The sequence below is a fragment of the Microcaecilia unicolor genome, chromosome 3 (assembly GCF_901765095.1).
Source record: "Microcaecilia unicolor chromosome 3, aMicUni1.1, whole genome shotgun sequence".
Taxonomy (NCBI): domain Eukaryota; kingdom Metazoa; phylum Chordata; class Amphibia; order Gymnophiona; family Siphonopidae; genus Microcaecilia; species Microcaecilia unicolor.
In genome coordinates this window covers 211,799,249-211,821,969 of record NC_044033.1, presented here as the reverse complement: position 1 = coordinate 211,821,969, position 22,721 = coordinate 211,799,249, and the positions used below count along the sequence as shown (strand labels likewise).

At 43.8% G+C, this 22,721-nt stretch overlaps 1 protein-coding gene across 3 annotated transcripts; it reads right to left on the bottom strand.

Annotated features, from left to right (window-relative positions):
- Nucleotides 1-1,419: 1,419 nt before the first annotated feature.
- LOC115466254 (integumentary mucin C.1-like) lies at nucleotides 1,420-12,935 on the bottom strand. Of its 3 annotated transcripts, XM_030197399.1 has the most exons (6): nucleotides 12,824-12,935; nucleotides 8,028-8,498; nucleotides 4,510-4,563; nucleotides 2,814-2,911; nucleotides 2,381-2,427; nucleotides 1,420-2,350 (listed from the first exon to the last, which is right to left on the bottom strand). In XM_030197399.1, the coding sequence occupies exons 1-6, from the start codon at nucleotides 12,900-12,902 to the stop codon at nucleotides 2,302-2,304; spliced, it is 798 nt and encodes a 265-aa protein (XP_030053259.1). In that variant the 5' UTR covers nucleotides 12,903-12,935; the 3' UTR covers nucleotides 1,420-2,301. The 3 variants fall into 3 exon arrangements, with proteins under 3 accessions (XP_030053259.1, XP_030053257.1, XP_030053258.1); XM_030197397.1 differs by having other exon boundaries at nucleotides 1,420-2,427; XM_030197398.1 differs by having other exon boundaries at nucleotides 1,420-2,427; nucleotides 8,034-8,498.
- Nucleotides 12,936-22,721: the final 9,786 nt, after the last annotated feature.

The following is a 22,721-nucleotide window of genomic DNA, read 5'->3' as shown; positions in this document are numbered from 1 at the left end:
GAGGGGGGAGGGGATCCTGAGACCAGAGGGGAGAGGATCCTGAGACCAGAGGGTGGGGAGGGGCTCCTGACACCAGAGGGGGGGAGGGGGTCCTGAGACCACAGAGGGAGGGGGGAGGTATCTCTGTCACACACACACTCTCTCACACACACTCTCTCACAGTCAGTATATTTCTCTCTCTCTCACAGTCTCTCACACTATGTCTCACACTGTATCACATTCACTCTCTATGTGTCACACAGTCAGTCTCATACACACTCTCGGTCTCACACACTCGGTCTCACACTCCCTTGGTCTCACAGAGAGTCTATGTATCGCACTCATACTCTCTCACACTCTGTCTCACACACACTCTCTTTCACACACTTTCTCACACAGTGTATCTGTGTGAAACACACTCTCTCTCACAGTCACTGTGTCTCACATACGCACTCGCACACACTCTCATTCTTACACACACACTCACACTCTCATTCTCACACACACACTCTCTCTCACAGACACACTCGCACCCAGACTCATTCTCTCTCTATCACACACACACACAATCGCACATTCACTCTCTCTCTCTCACACACACTCTCTCAAACATACACACTCCCAGGAAAACCTTGCTAGCGCTGTTTCATTTGTGTCAGAAACGGGCCTTATTTACTAGTTTTTTAATAAATTGCTATGTACAGTGACACCTGGTAGCTGAACTATGTAGTTTGGTACCGGTTGCTATATATATGAACTATTGCAGTGGTTCTCAACCATCGCTCATACGCCTGACACACTGAACACTACAATTCAGAGTTTTAAAAAAAAGTCCTAAATATTTCATTGTTGTTAAAAATGACACAAGAGAAATATGAAATATTCTTAAACAAAATTTATTCGTTAAAATTAAAGTGAATATTAAAACTTCTTTCAGAAAAAAAACCCTAAAATGTTATAACTTTATCAGTGAGAAACCGTCGGGAGCAGGAGAGAGAGAAAGACGCCCGGCCCCCCTTGGAGGCCCAGGCCTGGGGAATTTTGCCCCCCTCACCTCTCGGTGGTCCCTCTTCCCTGCCTCCATTCTGGCATGGCCTGGATAGTGCTGCAGCGGCCAGAGGGGATATCCAGTGGCACTATGTGGGTAAATGTATCTAATATCCCCAGACAGCTTCCTGACCACCATTTCAACCAGTAGAACTAGAAGCCTCTCCTTCTTGGTTAAAAAGCATTGAATATTGATCCCACAGTCTCTGCGTTTCATTTTCTAATTTTATCAAAAAAATGCCCCCAGGACTGCTTCCTCCAAATGTGGCTAAAAGTACATATGTTGTGACAGGAGCCCCTAACCACCAATCAAAAGTGATTAAATGAAAAGCGCATGAAAAATGAAATTGCCGCACGGGCTATGTAGTAGCCTGGCGGTAACTCCAAATTGACGCTCGTTGGGCGCACGTAGGCTCTTAGTCAAAGGGCCCCTGGATAAATAGGATAAATACAGTCCTATCTTTGTCTGATCTCACTTATCCGGTTAAGGACTGAATATTGTCTATTAACTGGATAAGTACTGGCCGTCCACACATATCTGGATATTCAATGCTTGTGTCCGGACATGGCCTGGCATTGAATAACAGGGCATGAAGCCGGTAGCAGCGAAAAAACGCTGACTGCCACTGGGTGAATATCACCCCCTAAAAGTAACAGAGAAGTAGAACACTTCAGGAAGAGGTGGATGAGCAACAGAACTATGTATATCACACCTTTGGATATTAGAGAAAGGGATAGTAATTGCATTCATGTGACCCTTTCATCTGTAATGTCACGAGGACCGGCAGCTAACATTTCTAATGCACACACTTAGGGTAAGTTTGGCCATTAAACTCTGGGTCATCAGGGATGGACTGAATCGGTTTTGGTTCCACCATTGCAGGCTGGAGGAGTAGCTTAATGGTTGAGAACCAGGAAAGCCTGGTTGAAATCCCACTGCAGCCCTTTGTGATCTTAGACAAGTCATTTAACCACAGAAAGGTGGTATATCAAGTCCCACTCCCCTTTTCCTCAATGGCTTGTGACCACAAGCAGCCATTCTTAGCCACAGTGTGGTGAGCCATTCCTAGCCTTGGTCAGGTCAATGATTTCCAGTCCCAGCTTAAGGTGTTACCTCCCGAAGAACAGTAGTGGAACTTGAGAAGCGAAAATTAAACATTCTCCCAAGTGAGATGGGAGGTGGGATGCATGAAGGGAGGGGGAAAGGGAACAACATGATAGTATAGAAGGTTTCTAGAGATATCCTATCCATATAGAATCAGCACCAGGGTCCATTTACACATCAAAGCGGGAATCCGATAGTTCAATGTTGTTTCCTCCAGAATTCCCGAAGCCTACATGTGGTATGTAGGAAGCAAAACCAATACCTCCAGATAATCCGCCAAAAAGTGATGATCCCACCTACAGGTAACAAAAAATAATGATTAAAAAAACTATAAATTCCTACCTCTTTTCTTGTTACCCCGCCACCTCCAGCTCCCAAGGTTTTCTCTTATGCCTTTCCTCATTTGGCTCTTCTTAGGAAGCATTAAGCACATTTATCTTTCTTCTGATTTTCATCAGGGAACCATCACATATAGCCTTTTATCTTACTTTTATTAAAGAGTTATTGCCTCGCTCCTTTCCCCTGCTACCTATCTTTCATCAGGGAGCCATTGTCCATGGCCTTCCACCCCTCATTCATCTCACATGAACCCTCTCCTTCTGCTTCTTTATGTGGCTCTCATCAACTTTACTGCTTCTTCGTTTGTCTTGCATTGGGGCCCACCGTGTGCGAAGGCTCTTACCATGAAAGCGATACCCATTAGTAGCAGCAGGCCAAATATGGCAGCCAAAGTGATGAGGGCAATGGCCCAGCCTGGAAGTTCTGATCCCCCACTTCCTCCTGTGAGAAAAAAAATAGAGAGGGGGCAAATAAATATAATTTCAGCTGTTACTTCTGTCCCATGCACACTTTCTAAGAGCCTATGTCTGACCTGCAAGTAATTATGATGTTAAATAGAGAGATTTAAAAAGCACAGCTTTAGGGAGCAGCCAATCGGGAGCAGCTACAGTTTTAGGGGATCCAGTTAGAAGGCTGCAGTGGACAAATGGTGCATCAACCACAGGCAGGGCTAGTGCTTGGGGCAGGCACTGGGTAACTTGGCAGCTCTGCAGAAGGTAGGACTGCTCACTGGCTTGAGGTTTCAAGACAAGCTAATTTAGACTTAGACTGTGCCGATGTCTCCTGTTCTTATTTATTCATTTTTTTAAGGAAAATCAGAGCTCCAAACCCATGCATATGATCTGGTAAAAGATCACAGGATCAAGATTGTTGACTTCCCTCTGTCCACAGTATTCGACTGCAGGCTGCTTGTGTGCGGATTGTTTCTGTTCTCGGACCTCAATTATGGAATGCTTTGCCTCCCTCTGTACGGCAATTGACTTCTAGTTCTTTGGCGGTATTTAAGAAACTGATAAAGGTTTTGCAGTTTCAGAGAGCATTCTCAGAAGCATAGTTGGTGGTGGTAGTGGGGGAGGGGGGTTGGGCTCCGAGATCAAGATTAAGGCTCTGTTTATGTTTATTGAGCGTATTGATGGTGTTTTATGTGTTTTGATTATGTTTGTTTCATTGTACTTCACCCAGATGTTTGGATGGGTGGATTATACATTTTTTAAAAATAAAATAGAGCAAAGTGGGATCAGCTTGTCCTGACAGAAATGGAGCCAAATGACAGTCCCTGCAACGCACAAGATCTGATGCAGGGTGAAAGAGTAATTAGGGTTTGATAGTGTGATCACATTTAGGGTTACTATATGTGTCCTAAGGAAAAAGAGGACACATGTCCTGGCCCCTGTCATATCCCCGCCCTCTTTTCACATCCTGCCCCGCCCATGTCACACCCTGCCCCATCCCCTGTCACTTTGACCCTCTCCAAAGAAAGCCAGATTCCCTTTCTCTCCCCCCATGTATATCCCCTCCCCAATTTTCCAGCCTCCTTCCACCCACATGACTCCATTCACTACCCCTCCCCTCCCCTCCTGTACCTTATTGTAGTATCCTGGTGGTCTAGTGGCCTCTTCGGAGCATAAAAGAGCCCCTCTTTTTTTCCCAGCGCGGCTGTAGACTTCTCTTGCTCCCGGTGCCAATTCAAAATGGCTGTCGAGAGGTCAAGCAGTGACCTTGCAAAACTTCTGCGGAAGTCTCGTGAGGCTGCCGTTTGAACTCTTGGCAGCCATTTTGAAGCGGAGCTGGGAGCAAGACAGTCTGCAGACGTGCCGGGCAGGAAAGAGGGGACTCCTTCCTGCCCCAAAGAGATCACTAGACTACCAGGGCACCACACTAAGGTAAAGGAGGGGAGGGGAGGATAGGACACCATGAGGTCTGTCCTCCCGCCAGCCTGCCTGGTCATCTGCAAATCCAAAGATATGTCCGGGTAAAACAGGATGTAAGGTAACCCTAATTACATTCCACAGTGCACACAGCCAGGAGCTGGAACCTACCCGGTGATGCAGTGGTGGTGGTGCTGCTGCCGCCAGATCCCAAGTTGCTGGAACCTGTAAGGTGGAAAAGAATTCAATAAGCATTGTGAGCAGCGACTCCTTCTTGGCCAGCTATTCCAGTCAGAACTCAAGCCCACGACCAGAGCTTCCAAGTTACCCAGTTCCAGGAGGGAGATGTTAGGCCAGTCCTGATACCCTCATCATGGTGCATTATGGGACCTGAAGCTCTGATTTCAATGGGTAGAATCAGGGACTGCATCTCCCACACTGCTCTGGGATATAAGTTTAAAACCAGGACCGGCCAAAAAGTCTCCCTCCTGGAACTGGGAAACATGGCAGCTCTGCATGACCAGGTCAAGTACTAGAAGGTGCCCACTGGTGGACCAGTCAGCAGAAGTCATCTGCCCTGCATTGAAGTTGCCCTAGAAACCAGATTTGGTCCTCAAGAACCAGTGCATCTACTTTGGATCTTATTCCTAGATCTCCATTACGAGCAATTGCTTTTTCTTTTATGCTTTTTTTTTTTGTCATACCACATTCTGAAGTGTGTTGGGAGGGGGGGGTCAAATTTTAGAAACCTTGTTCTCCAGCTCCATATTTTATCCTATTTCACATTCCCCAGTTCGTGGGAGGAGAAGGAAGTAGGAATGACCAGAAATAATTTTCTTGCTACGCCATTAAGGCATCAGGGATAACACAGGAAAAAAAGAAAATGATGGCTTTCATAATCACAGCTTTCAGCTGCCAAGTGACCTAGTTCCAGGAAGGGAGATTTAAGACCAGTCCTGGATTTCTGACAGCCCCAGCTCGATGCATTCTGGGACCTGCAGCACTGATTACAGTGGGTAGAATCCTAAACTAGAAAAAACAGACTACTTTAGGGTGGAAGATTAAAACCAGGACGGGCCAAAAACTCTCCCTCCTGGAACTCGGTAACTTGGCAGCTTTACACAGTAGATAGGGCTTCTCATTTACTTCAGGATGGCCTGATCTAGCTCTGGTTTTTATCCCCACGGCATGCATGAACCAGTGGCGTAGCCAAGGGTGTGCTTGGGTGGGCCCAGGCCCACCCACCTTGAGCTCAGGCCCACCAGTAGCAGCACACCTATGATGTGGCTGGCAGAGATTCCCAAGCTGAAAACTCCCAACAACTGTCTCTCCTGCATACCTTATAAATAGCAGATCTTCAGCGACTGATACATACTGCTCACACCGGCCCCACAGCCTTCCCCTCTGACGTATTCCCACCTATGCAGAAACAGGAAGCTGCATCAGTGGGAAGGATGTGGGGCCAACATGAGTACTGTGTATTAGTTGCTGCTTACTGCCGGTGAAAATCTGCTATTTAAAAGGTGTGCAGGAGAGGGGGGATATTTGAGAGACCATATGGCATGCAGGTGAGAGAAGGAGAGACCAAATCACCTGTGGGATGGGGTGGGGTTCTTCTGCCCACCCATCTTAGGCCCAGGCCCATCCAAAATTGGGTGTCTGGCTACGCCCCTGGCATGAACCTGTAATCCTAAATTTTTTTGTAGGAAAATCAGATCCCCACACCAGAGATGCCACGTTACCCAGTTCCAGGCTGGAGACTTTTTGGCCGTTCCTGATTTTGAACTTACATCCCAAAGCAGTGTGAGATTTGTAATGCCTGATCCTGCCCATTGAAATCAGTGCTGCAAGTCCCATAATGCACCAGGATGTGCGATAATCTCCAGCCTGGAACTGGGTAGCTTAGCATCTCTAGACCAGAGTGTATGTATATAGCAATAAAGTGTTTACTGGATAAATAGTATTTAAAAAAGTTTTTTTGAAGGATAAAATACATTCGCTATGGCAAGACAATGGTCCAAAATACCTTCGTAACAGTCATTCTGAAGGGCACAGTCACCCCAGTTTAGCAGGTGATTGGAAAGGGGGGGGGGGTTTCCACTTAGGTGGAGCATGGGTGGGGCATGAGTGTGTCTCTTACTTAGACACACAACTTATAGAATACTATGGGCCCAATATTCAGCTAACTCCCACGGTCAATGCTGAACTCGGATATTCAATGTCGGGTCGTTTCCGGTGACTCACACTGGATTTCCAGTTTATTTTTGGCCAGTTCAAACTTAACCGGCAAAGCCAATATTCAGCATTGGCCAGTTAAGTATGAACTGGCCAAAGATAGGCCTGGTATTCACGCGGACAAATATGGCCACCAAACTCACGCTGAAAATCGGTGGATAGCCGGTTATATCACTAACTGTGAATTTTCAGCAGGTCATATCTGGCTGTGTCCCACTGAAAATTCGCAGATAGCCAGTTATGGGGCAAGTGCCAATCCTAGCTGGTTAAATGCTTTTGAATATTGGGGGTATAAGTTTTACATGTTGCTTGCGGCACCTGCCACTGACCTGACATCAGTGGACACGCCTATACTTAAGCACATGCATGCAGGCTTACCCAGATGCCATTATAGAATATACTCTCACCGTGTGGCATCAGGACACCCAAACGGAAGCATCCACTTATAGAACTGCCCCCTATTGTGAATTTGCAGGCTGCGTGATCACATAGGGGAAGCGTGGGCAGGTATGGCAACTACATGTACCTTATAGAATGCTATGAGATGTGGGTGTAGTCGCTGTATCTGGGTGGCTGCATTTGCACTAGTTCCAGGTCTGGTGTAAATGCTCGTAGCCATTTTCGGGGTTGCATGTGGCCTTCTAGGCTAGTATTCTACAAAGCCACTGAAATACAGGTGTCCTGTTATAGAATTATCGTTTATTTATTTACTGTACCGTTACTTATTGCTTTGGCAAAACAGAACGGTTTACATGTTAAAAAGAAACATTAAAACACACAAAAAAACATAATGTCTAGGAAATCCAGTAATTGATAGGAAAGCACAGCAAACCAACCATACAAAAGATAATATCAAATAATAATAACAATTATACCAAACCTAAAAATTTATAATAATTCAAACTGTAAATTAGCATCTCATTTATTTTATCTTTATCCTGCATTATCAAATGTATTTTGAAAAAGATATGCTTTTAAGATTTTATGAAAACGGGTATATGTGTCCTCTAATCTTAATAATTTGGGGAGACCGTTCCAAAGTGAGGGTGATAGAAAAAAAAAGGCTGACTTTCATGTAGATTGCCATCTAGTCCTCATTGGTGATGGAATTACTAACCTATTATCTGTAAGTGTTCTAAGAGTGCGTATCGGTGCATATGGTATAGTAAGATTTGCTAAATACGATGGAATTGATAAATGTAACGCTTTCACATATGTCAGAATGTAGATCTTAAATTTTGTTCTGGCTTCAATTGGAAGCCAGTGAAGTTGGTATAAAAGTGGTGTAATTCTGTCATATTTTGATGCTTGACAAATAACACGGGCTGCAGTATTTTGAATCAATTGTAAACGTCTATGGTCTCTTGATAGTAACTGTTGGTATCTTATAGGGTACTAGATTAAGGTATGATCTAGACAATGGATCTAATAAAAGTAGGATGGTATAAACTTACCAGATCCAGAGCCAGAGGCTTTTGTGGTAGGGGTGGTGGTTGTTCCTGATGTGGTTGTTGTTCCTGTGCCGGTGGTGGTTGTTGTTCCTGTTCCGGTGGTGGTTGTTGTTCCTGTGCCGGTGGTGGTTGTTGTTGTTCCTGTGCCGGTGGTGGTTGTTGTTCCTGTGCCGGTGGTGGTTGATGTTCCTGTGCCGGTGGTGGTTGTAGTTGCTGCAGTGGTGGTAGTAGTTGCTGCAGTGGTGGTTGTAGTTGCTGCAGTGGTGGTGGCGGTGGTGGTAGTTGCTGCAGTGGTGGTGGCGGTGGTGGTGGTGGTAGTTGCTGCAGTGGTAGTGGCGGTGGTGGTAGTTGGCGCAGTGGTGGTGGCGGTGGTGGTAGTTGGCGCAGTGGTGGTGGCGGTGGTAGTTGGCGCAGTGGTGGTGGCGGTGGTAGTTGGTGCAGGAGGAGTGCTTGATTGTCCTTCTACGCTGATCACTGCATTAGTGAATGATAAAATAGTAATATAATAGATGACAGCAGATAAAATCCGAATGAGCTCATCCAATCTGCCCAAATTCAGATTCCTCCAGTTTGGATAGATGCATCAATAAATTTCCAATTTTCAACCTATTACCAACTGTCCCCTATTTTGTCCTTGCCCTTTACCCTGGCCTCTCAGTCCTTTACCCACCACTGCCCTCCATGTCTGTCCAAGGCATGCCCTAACTCTTGTTAAAAGCACTGAACTCCAACTGCTTAGCTAGGAAGTCAATTCAGGCTTTATCATCTTCAACTTTAATTCAATAAAGACCAATATCCAGACCCCCATTACCAAGTGTTATAATGAACCCTACTGCTACCCAATTTAGAGGTCCTTTTACTAACCTGTGGGGGAAAGGTGCCCTGTTGTAGCAGCCAGGGCCGTTTTCCCCATGCATCAGGGCCCATTTGACCGCAGTGGGTAAAATGCCCCAAAAAATGGCCATGCCATGCAGCAGGGAGCACTTAAGGGCTCCCACGGTAATCCAGATGTAACCAGGCAGTGTGTGGCAATGCCCAATTATCGTTGGGCTAGTGCAATCCCCCTGTTCAGTGAAGCTTGGGCATTAAACATGGCCCATCCATGGTTATCAATGGCTACAACTGACATATTCCATTAAGAAAAGGTCCATGAACATTAAACTTGTAACAGATTCATCTGCTTTGGAGAATCTCTATGATACTGTTCTTCCCAAGGGCAAATTAATCTCATCCTTTTATAAAGTACTAATTTACATGGATTTCCTTGGAAAAAGAGTCTCCGAGAAGTATGGTTCAATGGCATAGATCTACACTCTCTCGATTTAGATTGGACACAATTCTGGAATAAAACAAATAGACTGACTCAATCCACCAGTATATCACAATCCCTATACTTTTTAATGAATATCAAGCACTTCAAAGCTAAGTGATATTATTTATGGATGTTTGAATTTTGGATAATGAAAGGGTTTTTTGAGAAGGGGTTTTTTTTTTTTGGCCGATGATGACTTCGTGAACTCCAAGAAATTAACTGGCCATTGAGCCAATGAGGAGTCAGTTTGAGACTTTTTCCTCTCAATTTTTCAAAGGTATTCTTTTATAAAATCGATATGTGGTGATTTTGTGAACCATATAGAAGAATAGGTCAATTTGTGAGAGCATGTGCTTTTGATGGGGGATTAAACAAAAATTGTATGCTTCCTTCTTTTGATTATATAGAGATTTTCTTGGACGTTCCATATATTTTTCGATCAACCTAATTATTCTCAGATCTTCTCACCCACAATTTAATTTAACAGAAAAAAAAAGTAGACTTTTTGATATATTAATCTCTACTGCTATACAAGCAATTTTAGGTAACTGGAAAGATTGTCGAACGTTACATTTTGGTGGAATACAATATGCCTGATATATAAATACAAAAACCAAAGCTGCTGAAAAAATACTAACAATTACAAAACCATACAATGCATCTAGAAGCCAATTGAAAACTACCTTAAAAGTGATAACTTTAAGCCGTTACATTCAAGATTCTTATCGTTCAATCCCCTATATTCAAAGCTTTATTCGTGTTGTTGATAATTACGGCTCAGAGATCTTATGATAGTAAGATGTGGTGTTATGACATCCTCCTGTTTTGATGGTTATTAATGACTTATTAATTTTTATGTTTTTTTGTTCCCTTACATGTTACACTTTGGAGTCACTTTGCTGTCATATCACTGCTGTTTGTGGTTGTAATCTCCACGCACACTGTTATCCAATGCTTGTTTTTCATCCTCCTCACCACTAGGGGGCTCTGTGATTATCCATGCTTTTTTGAATTCTATTGCTGTTTTTATCTCCATCGTCTTGTCTGGGACCAGTGTTGCCAGGTGGGCGGTTTTACCACCCAACTGGGCGGTTTTCCGCGACCCGCCGCGGGAAATTTTTGCCCGCGGCGGGTCGCGGTTTTTTGGGCTTCTTTTTTTTGTTTTCTGCGGTTTTTCGGGCGTTTTTTTTCGGCCGCGGGGGGCGGGGTTAGTGATGTTTTGGGCGGGGTTAGTGACGTTTTGGGCGGGGTTAGTGATGTTTTGGGCGGGGCCGATGACGGGGGAGGCGGGGCCGGTGACGGGGGAGGCGGGGCTGGTGATGTCGGGGGCGGGGTTGATGACGGCGGGGGCGGGGTGATGACGCGGGGGTGGGGGTGTCAGGGGCGGGGTTTGAGTTTGGGCGGGTTTTGGGCTGTTTTTACGCTGGATTGGGTGGGAAAAAAATTTTCCACCTGGCAACACTGTCTGGGACCCCATTCCTGCATCCAATATCCGTTTTGTGAAAAAAATATTGTTTGAGGTGTAGCTTCTGAGTCTCCCAACCTGAAGCATCATACAATGGCCTCTTATTCTAGGCTAGTGACTCCCAAACCTGCCCTGAGGAATCCCCAGCCAATTGGATTTTCAGGTGATTCTTAAAGAAAGTGCATGAAATAAAATTGCAGTGCATGCAAATCTATTTCATACATATTTATTACAGATATCCTGAAAGCCCAACTGACTGCATCTTGTGTCTTGATTTATGCCTTTGAATATCTATATCATATTTCCCATCTTTCTTCTCTTCTACGGTAAATATATTTGGGGCTTTTCATTTCCCTATGGCTTTTGGTGCAAACCCTACACTATTTTGGCAGTCTATCTCTGGATCATCTCCAGCCTGTCTGTGTCCCTTTAGTGGCACAGCCTCCAGAATTGAACACAGTATTCTAGGCGAGGTCTGACAGTAGCGCCTTCTGTCTCGCTGCACCCTACGCCTGGAATAAACTGCCCCATCCTTGGCCACCTTTAAATCTAGACTGAAAGCCCACCTCTTTAACATTGCTTTTGACTCATAACCACTCGCCTCCACCTACCCTCCTCTCTTCCTTCCCGTTCACATTAATTGATTTGATTTGCTTACTTTATTTATTTTTTGTCTATTAGATTGTAAGCTCTTTGAGCAGGGACTGTCTTTCTTCTATGTTTGTGCAGCGCTGCGTACGCCTTGTAGCGCTATAGAAATGCTAAATAGTAGTAGTAGTAGTAGAATAATTAGAGTTATTTATTATTATCACTTTAGCATTTTATAAAGCTTTATTGCTTCAGTGATCTTCCTGTTTGCATGATGCCCTGGGAGGGAGAGATGAGTTTTGGCTCTTTTCCTCTACATAAGAACATAAGAGTTGCCATACCGGGACAGACCGAAGGTCCATCAAGCCCAGTATCTTGTTTCCAACAGTGGCCAATCCAGGTCACAAATACCTGGCAAGATCCTGAAAAGTTCAAAACATTTTATGCTGCTTATCCCAGAAATAGCAGTGGATTTTCTCCAAGTCAGTTTAATAATGGTCTATGGACTTTTCCTTTAGGAAGCCATCCAGACCTTTTTTAAACTCCACTAAGCTAACCGCCTTTACCACATTCTCTGGCAACGAATTCCAGAGTTTAATTACACATTGAGTGAAGAAACATTTTCTCCAATTTGTATTAAATGTACTACTTTGTAGCTTCATCGCATGCCCCTAGTTCTAGTATTTTTGGAAATAGTAAACAAACGATTCACGTCTACCCATTCCACTCCACTCATTATTTTATAGACCTCTATCATATCTCCCCTCAGCCGTCTTTTCTCCAAGCTGAATCTTCAGCCTTTCCTTATAGGGAAGTCGTCCCATCCCCTTTATCATTTTCATCGTCCTTCTCTGTACCTTTTCTAATTCCTTACGTACATGGGCAGCACCAGTAATGACATTCTAAAAGCTAGTGCATCAGAGATCCCAATCTGTAAATTAAATCTTTGTCATTGTTATGTACCTCCCTCTCCTTTTAATTTAAGACACAATGTCTAGTTTACCAGGTGAGGAAGGAATGGTATTAAACATACCAGGGGGTAATTTTATGAAGCATTTTCCAAGTGTAAAGCCTGATCTACAGGCGGAAAAGAGCTACAAATATGTAAAAAGTACTTGCGCCAAAAGCTTGTGCATATTTTTCCATGCTCTGCCTCTAATAAAAATTAGGCCCATTTTGAATGTCTGATTAAGGGTCTACAATTTCTAGATCTCCTGCTCTTTGTTGGAACCACCTGTAATTCTTCTATCACAAGCACCAATCAGTACATTTCGTATGGCGTCACTATTCTAGAATAGAATGTTGGATTATTCTAAGATCTTCAGCTCTCTTTTGCCATTATTTGTTCATGCCACAGGTAAAACGATCACATCTCGGATTCAGAGGAAGCGGAGCGTCCATAAATTGCTAGGAAAATAGGAGTTAATCTCTTACCTGTTGTGTGTAGGCACAAAGCAAGAGAGATTATGATAGTCTTGAGCAGGATACTGGAAGTAGTTCTTTTGGGATCCATGTTGTTCCCTGACTAATGGTCCTTTGTTCTGGCTCGTTAACAACAACTCATTCCTCCCTGCCATGAGCAGGCGTTTTTATAGAAGGATGGATCAGTTTCACACACCTCCAAGCCTTACCTGGCACGTGTGACTCAGGAATTCTTGGTTATGAGTTGTGCCATTTTTGTAAGAATTAAATTCAGGCACCTGCAGACAATTGTACATCCAATTAATTAAATTAGATTAATGTCATTAATAGAGTGAAAAAGAAGGCATGACAAAGAATGAGAACTATGTCGTCTGAAACTCACTGCCTTTCAGTGTGGGGCAGTTCACAAGTGTTTCCTCTGCTTTTATCATCTTACTGGGCATAGAGGGTTCAGGTGCAGCTGAATGGATGGACCATAGAGGTCTTTATCTGCCAACCATTTACTATGCTACTATGCTTGTTTATTTATTAGGATTTATTTACCACCTTTTTGAAGAAAGGTAAATGGGATCAGAACAAAAATGATTGAATAATGATTCTGATTGAACTAACCTTGCAGTGATACGATAAAAAAGAGCAGGGGCTCTGCTATTCAGTGCTATATAACTGGCCAGGAATGGCTCCTGGCTGGTGAAATAGTGCTTAGCTGGCTAATATTCAGCGCAAGATAGCCGGTTATCTCTGTTAAATATTAGCGCTTAGTGGCTAGCTGCTAACCGGCTATATCGCATGACTTAGCCAGCTAAACCGGCAAATATTCAGCGCTAAACCGGCTAATTTGAGTGATTAAGACAGGCCGCTTAAATAGGTCTATCTTTACTGCTATTAACTTAACCAGCTAACGCTGAATATTCGTTTAGCTGGCTAGGTTGCCGTCTGAATATCGAGGGAAGGGATTTATTTCTTACGTCCACAGCTCCTACCACGTTATAAGGTATGGATTCATAGCCTGGATTTATTAGAATTGCTGAGAGTCCCAGGGCTTTTCTGTGATGCACAGGACCCATCTGCCTGTATTTGGAGCCTGAATTCCGCTTTCCACCCATTGCCACTCTCCGTCACTTGAAACGACAAGGAAGGTCAATCTGCGCATTCTGTCCTGGCCTGAGGAACAAGGTGTCAGCTCCCGAAAGTTAATCAATAAGGTGGCTAGTCTATAAAGTCACGCCAAAATATAGACACCAGAAAGGGGCACGGATGGCGTCAATTTTATAGCGGCAGTAGAGCGCACTTAACCCATTATAGAATACTAACAGAAAGCAGTCCTGGCATGGGTTGAAATCTAGGCATGACTGGTTACGCCATGTTAATGTCAGGTGTAACGCGTACAAAGTTGTGTGTGACACTAGAGGGAACATCTATGACACATCCAAATATGTGCTTATGTGCGTATTTGCCAATTAAAGGCACCAGTCACATGCGCAAGTATTCTGTAAACATGGGCACCTTAATTTAAGTGCACTTTATGGAATCGGCCTTCGCATGTAGTAGGTCATAGGTGCTGCCTCTGTGAGTGCAGTGGGTGCTCAGCACCCCCCATTATTCAACAAACCCCTTCACTGTGTCATGGCAGGAACAATTTGTGTTGGGTTTAACACCCTCCAATCATTTTTAAAAGTTAGGTTCCATGTATTAAGTTACTAAATGTTTTGTTTTTATTATATATCTTTAATTATTTCTCTTCATTTAAGTGGAGTAGCATGGCAAACATATTACTACTATAATTAACTGAGTGACTATCGCTCTGTGACACTCAAGGATAATTGGTATAATTTTAACCTTCTTCAGGGATGACTCATGGCTGTGACTAGCTTTACTGAAATTCATGTATTATTTTGTAACTGGTAACAGGACAGTGTTTGGTATTTATGGGTATAATTGTGGTCTCCTTCACCCAAATCAGAACCAAAGCATTTTCTTTGTGGCACCTCACAAAAGCACTCAGCTGTCCAGGCCATGATAATTCTTTGTGGTCGTGGACTGTGGCTGTGAATGACTGACCATTGAACGACAGCATTGTGACTTGAAGCCATTGATCATGGCTGAGAATGGCTATCCACATTGTGTCAGTACCATGGCTATAGTCACTGATGGTGGTTGGGAATGGATGTCCACACTGTGTCAGTACCTACCGTGGCCATGGTTACTGATGGTGGCTGGAAATGGGCATCTACATTGTCAGTACGGTGGCCGTGGTCATTGATGGTGGCTGGGAATGGGCATCCACATTGTGTCAGTACTGTGGCCGTGGTCATTGATGGTGGCTGGGAATGGCTGTCCACATTGAGGGGCATAATCAAACTGGGTGTCCATCTTTAAGGGCGCCCATCTCTAAGGACATCCCAGCGAAGGGGCGGGGCATCCCGTATTATCAAAACAAGATGGGCGTCCATCTTTCGTTTCGATAATACGGTCGGGGACGCCCAAATCTCAGCATTTAGGTCAACTTAAATGTTGAGATCGCCGACCTTAGAGATTGGCGACCTCGGTTTTCGCCGATAATGGAAACCAAGGATGCCCATCTCAAAAATGACCAAATCCAAGCCATTTGGTCATGGGAGCAGCCAGCATTCCTAGTGCACTGGTCCCCCTCACATGCCAGGACACCAACCGGGCACCCTAGGGGGCACTGCAGTGGACTTCAAAAATTGCTCCCAAGTGCATAGCTCCCTTACCTTGTGTGCTGAGCCCCCCAACCCCCCCCCCCAAAACCCACTCCCCACAACTGTACACCACTACCATAACCCTTAGGGATGAAGGGGGGCATCTAGATGTGGGTACAGTGGGTTTGTGGTGGGTTTTGGGTGGCTCCCATTTACCACCACAAGTGTAACAGTTATGGGGGGATGGGCCTGGGTCCGCCTGTCTGAAGTGCACTGCACCCACTAAAAACTGCTCCAAGCACCTGCATACTGCTGTGATGGATCTGGGTATGACATTTGAGGCTGGCATAGAGGCTGGAAAAAAATGTGTTTTATTTTTTTTTTTTTGGGTGGGAGGGGGTTGGTGACCACTGGGGGAGTAAAGGGAGGTGATCCCCGATTCCCTCTGGTGGTCATCTGGTCAGTTCGGGCACCTTTACGAGGCTTGGTCTTGAAAAAAAAGGGACCAAGTAAAGGCGGCCAAATGCTCGTCAGGGACGCCCTTCTTTTTTCCATTATCGGCCGAGGACGCCCATCTCTTAACCATGCCCCCGTTCCGCCTTCGGTACACTGCCGACACACCCCCTTGAACTTTGGTCGTCCCTGCGACGGAAAGCAGTTGAGGATGCCCAAAATCGACTTTCGATTATGCCGATTTGGGCGACCTTAGGAGAAGGACGCCCATCTCCCGATTTGTGTCGGAAGATGGGCGCCCTTCTCCTTCGAAAATAAGCAGGATTGTGTCAGTACTGTGGCCGTGGTCACTGATGGTGGCTGAGAACGGCTGTCCACATTGTGTCAGTACTGTGGATGTGATCACTGACAGGCTGGGAATGGCTGACCCAGACATGACAATGCAGACTGTGGTCACTGACTGTGTCTCAGAACAGCTGACCTTGGGGTGACATTACTGGGATTGTAGTGGCCAACTGCATCTGATTTAAAAAAAACACAAGTAAGTGATTCTCACTCCCCTTTCAAGTTAGGAAAGTGCTGGAAGCTATTAGATCTGTGAAGCATGGAAGCTATTAGATCTGTGAAGCAGGGAAAGATGGCAATACTGGATGATTCACATGTTTTCATTTTGTTATGATACTGTTTTTGTTAAACACGGAGGGAAAGTTGTAACTAGGACTCCCAGAACATAAGCACATGCTAAATAAATTCATTAAAATAAACATCTGTATTTTTTACATTCTGGTTCCCTGCCTGGAATAATATAGGAAGCATTAATTACAGTGACTGACAAGGAAGGGAAACTCCAATAACAACACGGCAATGCCCTACCACTTCTCAGGTATGCAGTCTGGCCCAAAGCAGCTAACTTTAATCAATTTAACGTTCACAGTTCAATAAATCATTAGTGAAGCAGCGTGTGAAAAAACGCCGGTAAGGCTCGCTTCTTCCCAGCAATGTCCGGTGACACTTCCATGACAAGATGCTTCAAATGGCCAGCAGGAGGCAGCTTCACTTCTACACTGTTTCAAAAAAAAAAAAACCTATTCTTCCCATTTTTGGAAAGAGAGGGGCATCTGACAGGTTGCCCCTCCATTTGTCCTGGTTTCCACTATCTGTTAAGCCTCTGGCAAATCACGAAAGATCATCAGATCGGCTAATGATATTAAAGGAGCCCTGATGGTGGAGTTAGAAAACAAAGTTCAGCCCTCTCATATGTCTTTTACTCCATTTAGGCGATTCCGCAGGTACTGAAAATTATGGAAGAATTTTGAGCCTTATTGGGCTACAAAATCAATACCTTGAAATAAAAGACATTGCAGAACAGCTCAGCACTGCGTACAAAAATGTATGTAAATCAGTAATAAAACCACAAAGTTTGAACAAAATCAAATATTCAAGGATTGTTGGAGGGGATGGGGAAGTTGGGCTGGGGGAGCAGGTGTTGCATTGAATTATCAAAGACATATGTTGGTGCTGAAGGGATATTTGTATGATAGAACTGGCTCCTTCTGACATGGGTTGGGTCCAGCAGCTAATGCAAAACTTATTGGGTGCAAGTTGGACATGATATTGGCCCATTGGAGAGGTCAAAGAGTCCGCCCACCCACTGATTTTACAGGGTAGGTGAACAGAGTTCGGATCTTCCTAGAAACAGAGATAATGCCTGCCAATTCAAAGGGGTCGAGAAAAAACGCAAGCTGTGTAAACCTTTTCTTCATTTCATTGGCACCGGGTTGGGAAGGGAGGGCTTGTTTCTAATTTAAGAAAATGCTTAAATCTTTCCAAATGGTTCATTTATTTATAATGGCAAAAATTAGATCGGAAGTTACCCAACCTTATTGGTTCTGTGGGCTCCTTATTAAAATGTTCCAAAACATTCATTTCCTCCACTTTTCCTGGGTCCCCTTTCCTTCAGCATCAAGCCTGGCCCGGTTAGCCCTCTTTATCTCTCTTCCTCTCCTTGTCTTCACCAGTCTCTCTCTTTCTCTCCCTTCAGCATGAAAAACACCTTCTCTGTGTTCAGGAGCGAGCCACAGACTTTTGACGGCATTAACGAGATAAGCCTCTGAAAACCCGTAATAACCACCCCAGCCCTCTCTGGGTTGTGCTGGAGTGGTCCGAGAGCAGAGTTATTAGTTACCCAGTTAACAATGATAATTTAGTCTTCTAACTTGGGAGCTGCCTGGATAAAGTTAGGACAAAAAAATACTTTAGTTATCCAGAAGCAGGATTAAATATTGCAGGTACATGGAAAACTGCTGGGAGTCAGGTTACATCAGGATATTCATTGTTGGTCAGTACCCAGATACTGACATCAAATATAAAACTGTGGTGGTCAGTATTTAAATCAAACGTGGACTGCTGTGGCACTAAATATACCCCCAGATTCTATATATGGCACCCAAAATTGTGTACACAAATTTGGGCCCAATTTGCGCACACAATGTAATTGAGTAACAAGCCAATTTGCGCCAATAATCAGGCGCCAACAATCAATTATTGGCGCTAATTATCAACAATTTGGATTTGCAAGTGCATCTTGCTAAATACTATTCTATAAAGGTGCCGCATATAAATCTCTTAGCACACAACTGAAAAGGGGGTGTGGCCATGGGAGGAGTCTGGGTGGGTCAGGGGCTGTCCTAAAATTTGCGTGTGGTATTATAGAATTCGGGGGATGTGCACCTAATTTAGCCACAAGGTTTCAGTTGGTGTAAGTCCTCATGTCCAAAGTTTGGGGTGGATCCCGATGCCACGCGTTATTCTATAAACAATGCCAACTCAGAGGGTCATTTATAGAATTTGGCCTGTAACATGGAACATTGCCAAAGAAAAGTTGCAGTGCATACATTTCAGATGATTTTAAGTGAAACAATACACATCATCATTCCTTAAATTATTTATTTTAGGGTCTTACTTATTATACAGAATACTTATCAACATTGCACTTTTACATGGATCAGCTGTTATTAGACACGTTATTTCTACATTAACCATTGCAAAGAACAGAGGAATATAAGAGGGATGTGCACTCATCACCATACATTTGGCACCTTAAAATATTTAGGGGCCAATATTCAACCAGTGGCGGTCAGCGTTCCACTCTATCAGTACTCACTGGCTTGTTGAGAGTTAATCAGATATCATCAATATTCAGCAGTGGCACCCGAATAACCACCCAATTAACTTAGGGCAACCTTTTTGCAGTGCCAAGTTAACTAGGTACCGCCGTTGAATATAAGCAATACCTGGGTAACTCCTGACTGCACCCCCAGACCACCATGGCAGTCAGAATATTCATCATCATTATCCAGTTATAATGTGCTGCTGAATATTCTGGGGGACTCGGTCAGGGCTAGTTAATGAGGTAGGAGCATGTCATAGGGCCTCTTTTACTAAAGCGCGTGAACGATTCCTGGCATGGCCAATGAGAGGAAGCTCGTTCAATTCCTATGGAAGCCCTTAGCCAGTTAACTAGCGCTCAATATTGACCTCTAAGTTCGTTCAACCTTGATTTAACATAAGCTGTCAATTTTCATGCATTAAAATCTTGGTAACATGTGGTAAAATGTGCGAACTGAACTAAAAAGTCCTAAAATTGAGAAAACAAATCCTAAACGGAAAATATTTTTCTTGTGCATGAGCCTAGACGTGGGTTCTGCTAAGAGTAGACTTAAACGCTCACAAACCCTACAAAATGCAACAATTAGACCGCTAAGAAATGCTCGGAAATTCAACCATATCACTCCACTGTTCAGCTCTTACCATTGGCTACCATTGAGTTTCAAATAAAATTTAAAATGATCTGCCTTGTGCATAAATATTTTATGAACAACAGCAATGACCGCACCCTTTGTTCCAGCTCAGCTCACTACAAGATCATAAAATGAATGGTTATATTTCATTTCTGTAGGGCAGAAGCGGAGCCAGGTTGACAGCATGGGGGGAGCGAAAGTGGCGCGAGAGCAGACTTCCGCTGGCACAGATTTTCAATGCAACACATTGAGAAAAAAATAGGCGCCAGCAGAACTCCATTTGGGGGAGCGGCCACTCCTCTAGCACCCCCCCCCCCCCCCTAGCTACACCACTGGGCTGTTTAGAAGTCTACCCAGGAGAAGGGTTTTTTTTTTTTGGCTAGCTCCATTTCTATGAAACGGTCTCCCCAAGGAGATTTGGTCCGAATCAAATCCCAAAAGTTTTAGGAGTCTCCAAACACCTACATGTTTAACCAAGCCTTTGATGCACGCTGAGAAGGGGAGAGGAGAATTTACTAGCATTTTAAGAAACAGCTCCTGCATTTGAATTTATTGCTTATGATATCTACTCTATTTTTGTTTGATAGTACGTGTTTTCTCTTGGTTATATGTCTAGGTCTTTCCTATCAATTTTTATGGAGTTCTTTCTCATATTTATTTTAATAATATTCACACGTTTGTAAACCACTTTGTTCTGGCTAAATTTAAGCGGTATATCAAGCTTTTAACTAAACAGAAAGTAATAATAGGCGGCATAACTTGACTTTTAAGTATATGGAGCCGCAGAACTCAAATCAAATCAATTCTTGTATACCGCTAATATCCCCTTTCCAGGGCTCAGTGCGGTTTACATTCTAGGTGAGACAAAAGCCGATAATGTTAGTGTGAGGTATGAGAACAATTAGAGACCATTGGTGTAATGCATGTAATGCATGAAGAGAACAGAGGGGACCAGGCATGGCTGATGTGTGGTGACCACACCCCACATCATGGTGACTCATGGTGACTGTAGTCTCTGTGTCATAAAATGGGACCTGATGTGGATAATATGCTCATGTATATTAATCTGCACTGATATGGTAACATCTCTAAACTGATGTTGAATATCTATAGTTTTTCCTGCCCTAACTCTGCCCCTGTAGCTTCCCACATTTTAAGATCCTAAATTTAGGTGCTCAAGTCTCAATTTTCAAAGGGGTTGGTATACTGTAGGTGCCTAAATTGAGCAGCTCGAGTCCTTTGAAAACTCACCCTACAGTGACCGTGGATACTGACCATGGCAGGGAATGGCTGAGCATGGAGATTTGGTTTCATTTTCTAGGATTTCTCCTTGCTCATAACTTTCTGTTCCATCACTTAGGCCACGTCTTTCTATGCTGCATCCCTACTTCAAATACTATTAATAAATTAAAGAGTGTAGAGAAAGCAAAGAGTTAAAAATATTTTAAAGACAACTAAGAGGCATAGTTATCAACATGGGCAACCATTAAGACGTGTTATTTTACCAGTAACTCATGCCATTTTAGCACACATCCCATTTTATGCAATGAGACCTAGTTACTAATAACTGGGGTTAACAGTAAAGTAACACATCTTAATGGCAGCCTATGTTGATAACTCCCCTCCGTAACTAAAGAAAAGACAAATGTCTCTAGAAATCTAAATCACTGCTGTATGTAATAAAAGTGAGCCAAGTATAGGACACTGTGACATCACTGATGAGGTTCACTTTCAGGCATTGGTGGAATGAGGCATTATAACATCACAATATCAGATGTGAGCCAAGAATAGATCAATCAATCCATTGTGACATCACTGATGATGTTGGTTCTTAGGCATTGGTGGAATGAGGGATTATGACATCACAACATCAGCTCTGGTTACCAGAGACTGAAACTCTTCACACAACGGGGGGGGGGGAGTTATCAACGTGGGCTACATAGGATCTTTAAGGGAGTGTTATGGAGAGCAGATGGCATGGATGGGCAGACTGGATAGGCCTATGATCTTTATCTGCCTACATTTTTCTATATTTCTATATTAAGATGTGTTATTTTACTACTAACCCTTACTATTTTAGCACGTTCCATTTTTATGCAATGAGACCTCGGTACTAATACCTGGGGTTAATAGTAAATAACACCTCCTCAACGGAAGCCCACATTGATGAGTTCCCCCTAAATGAACCATATCGATTTCCAGAAAATCCTGCACTCGACATCGGTGGACTCAGATGCCCATCTGATAACACTGTGTAGATTTCCACATTTACCCTGAGTGAAAACAGTTTGGTGCCCCAGGCCACCCAATATGATTCCTGGAAAGTTCTGATATTGCCTAAAAGCAATTACATGAGGACCTTGGCTGGTTTCCGCAATCAGGCCTTGACGATCCACCCATTTCATCAAGTGTCATCCCAGACATTCGCCCACAATCAGACCTGTAGCTGGGCATAGATGTTCTCCGGTCACCGCCACTTCTGAAGGCCACATGTGGAAAATAAGTGCTGCACCCATCTGACTCCGAGCTCTTACTACCTACAAGCTGAAATATGAGAAGGAAGATCTGTTAGTTATGAATATTTATGTAAATTCCAGCCTCTGCGCTCTCTCTGTTTTACAAGCATTCTCTGCCTCTGGGTTCTCCACATTTTTCTAGAATTTCCTTTTGAATTTCAGCCCCCTGACCTCTCAGCATTTCACCGGAGTCTCCACTGGTGAAATGCAGTTTTTAGCCCCTGCACTCTCCAGAATTCTGACTATTCTCAAATTTAGGTGAGTTATCCGTAATAACACAGATAGTTATTAATCACACAGCAAGACGAACCCCTCACTACGTTACTGCTCCTTAATGCAATAAGAAACCAAGGCAATGTGATGGAAGGATACAGAAATTGTCCCATTGTAATAGACACCACCAGCATAATTAAAAAGATATGTTAAGCACGTCTTGGAAGGCTGCCTGTGCATATTATACCTTATGATCTCCAGAAGG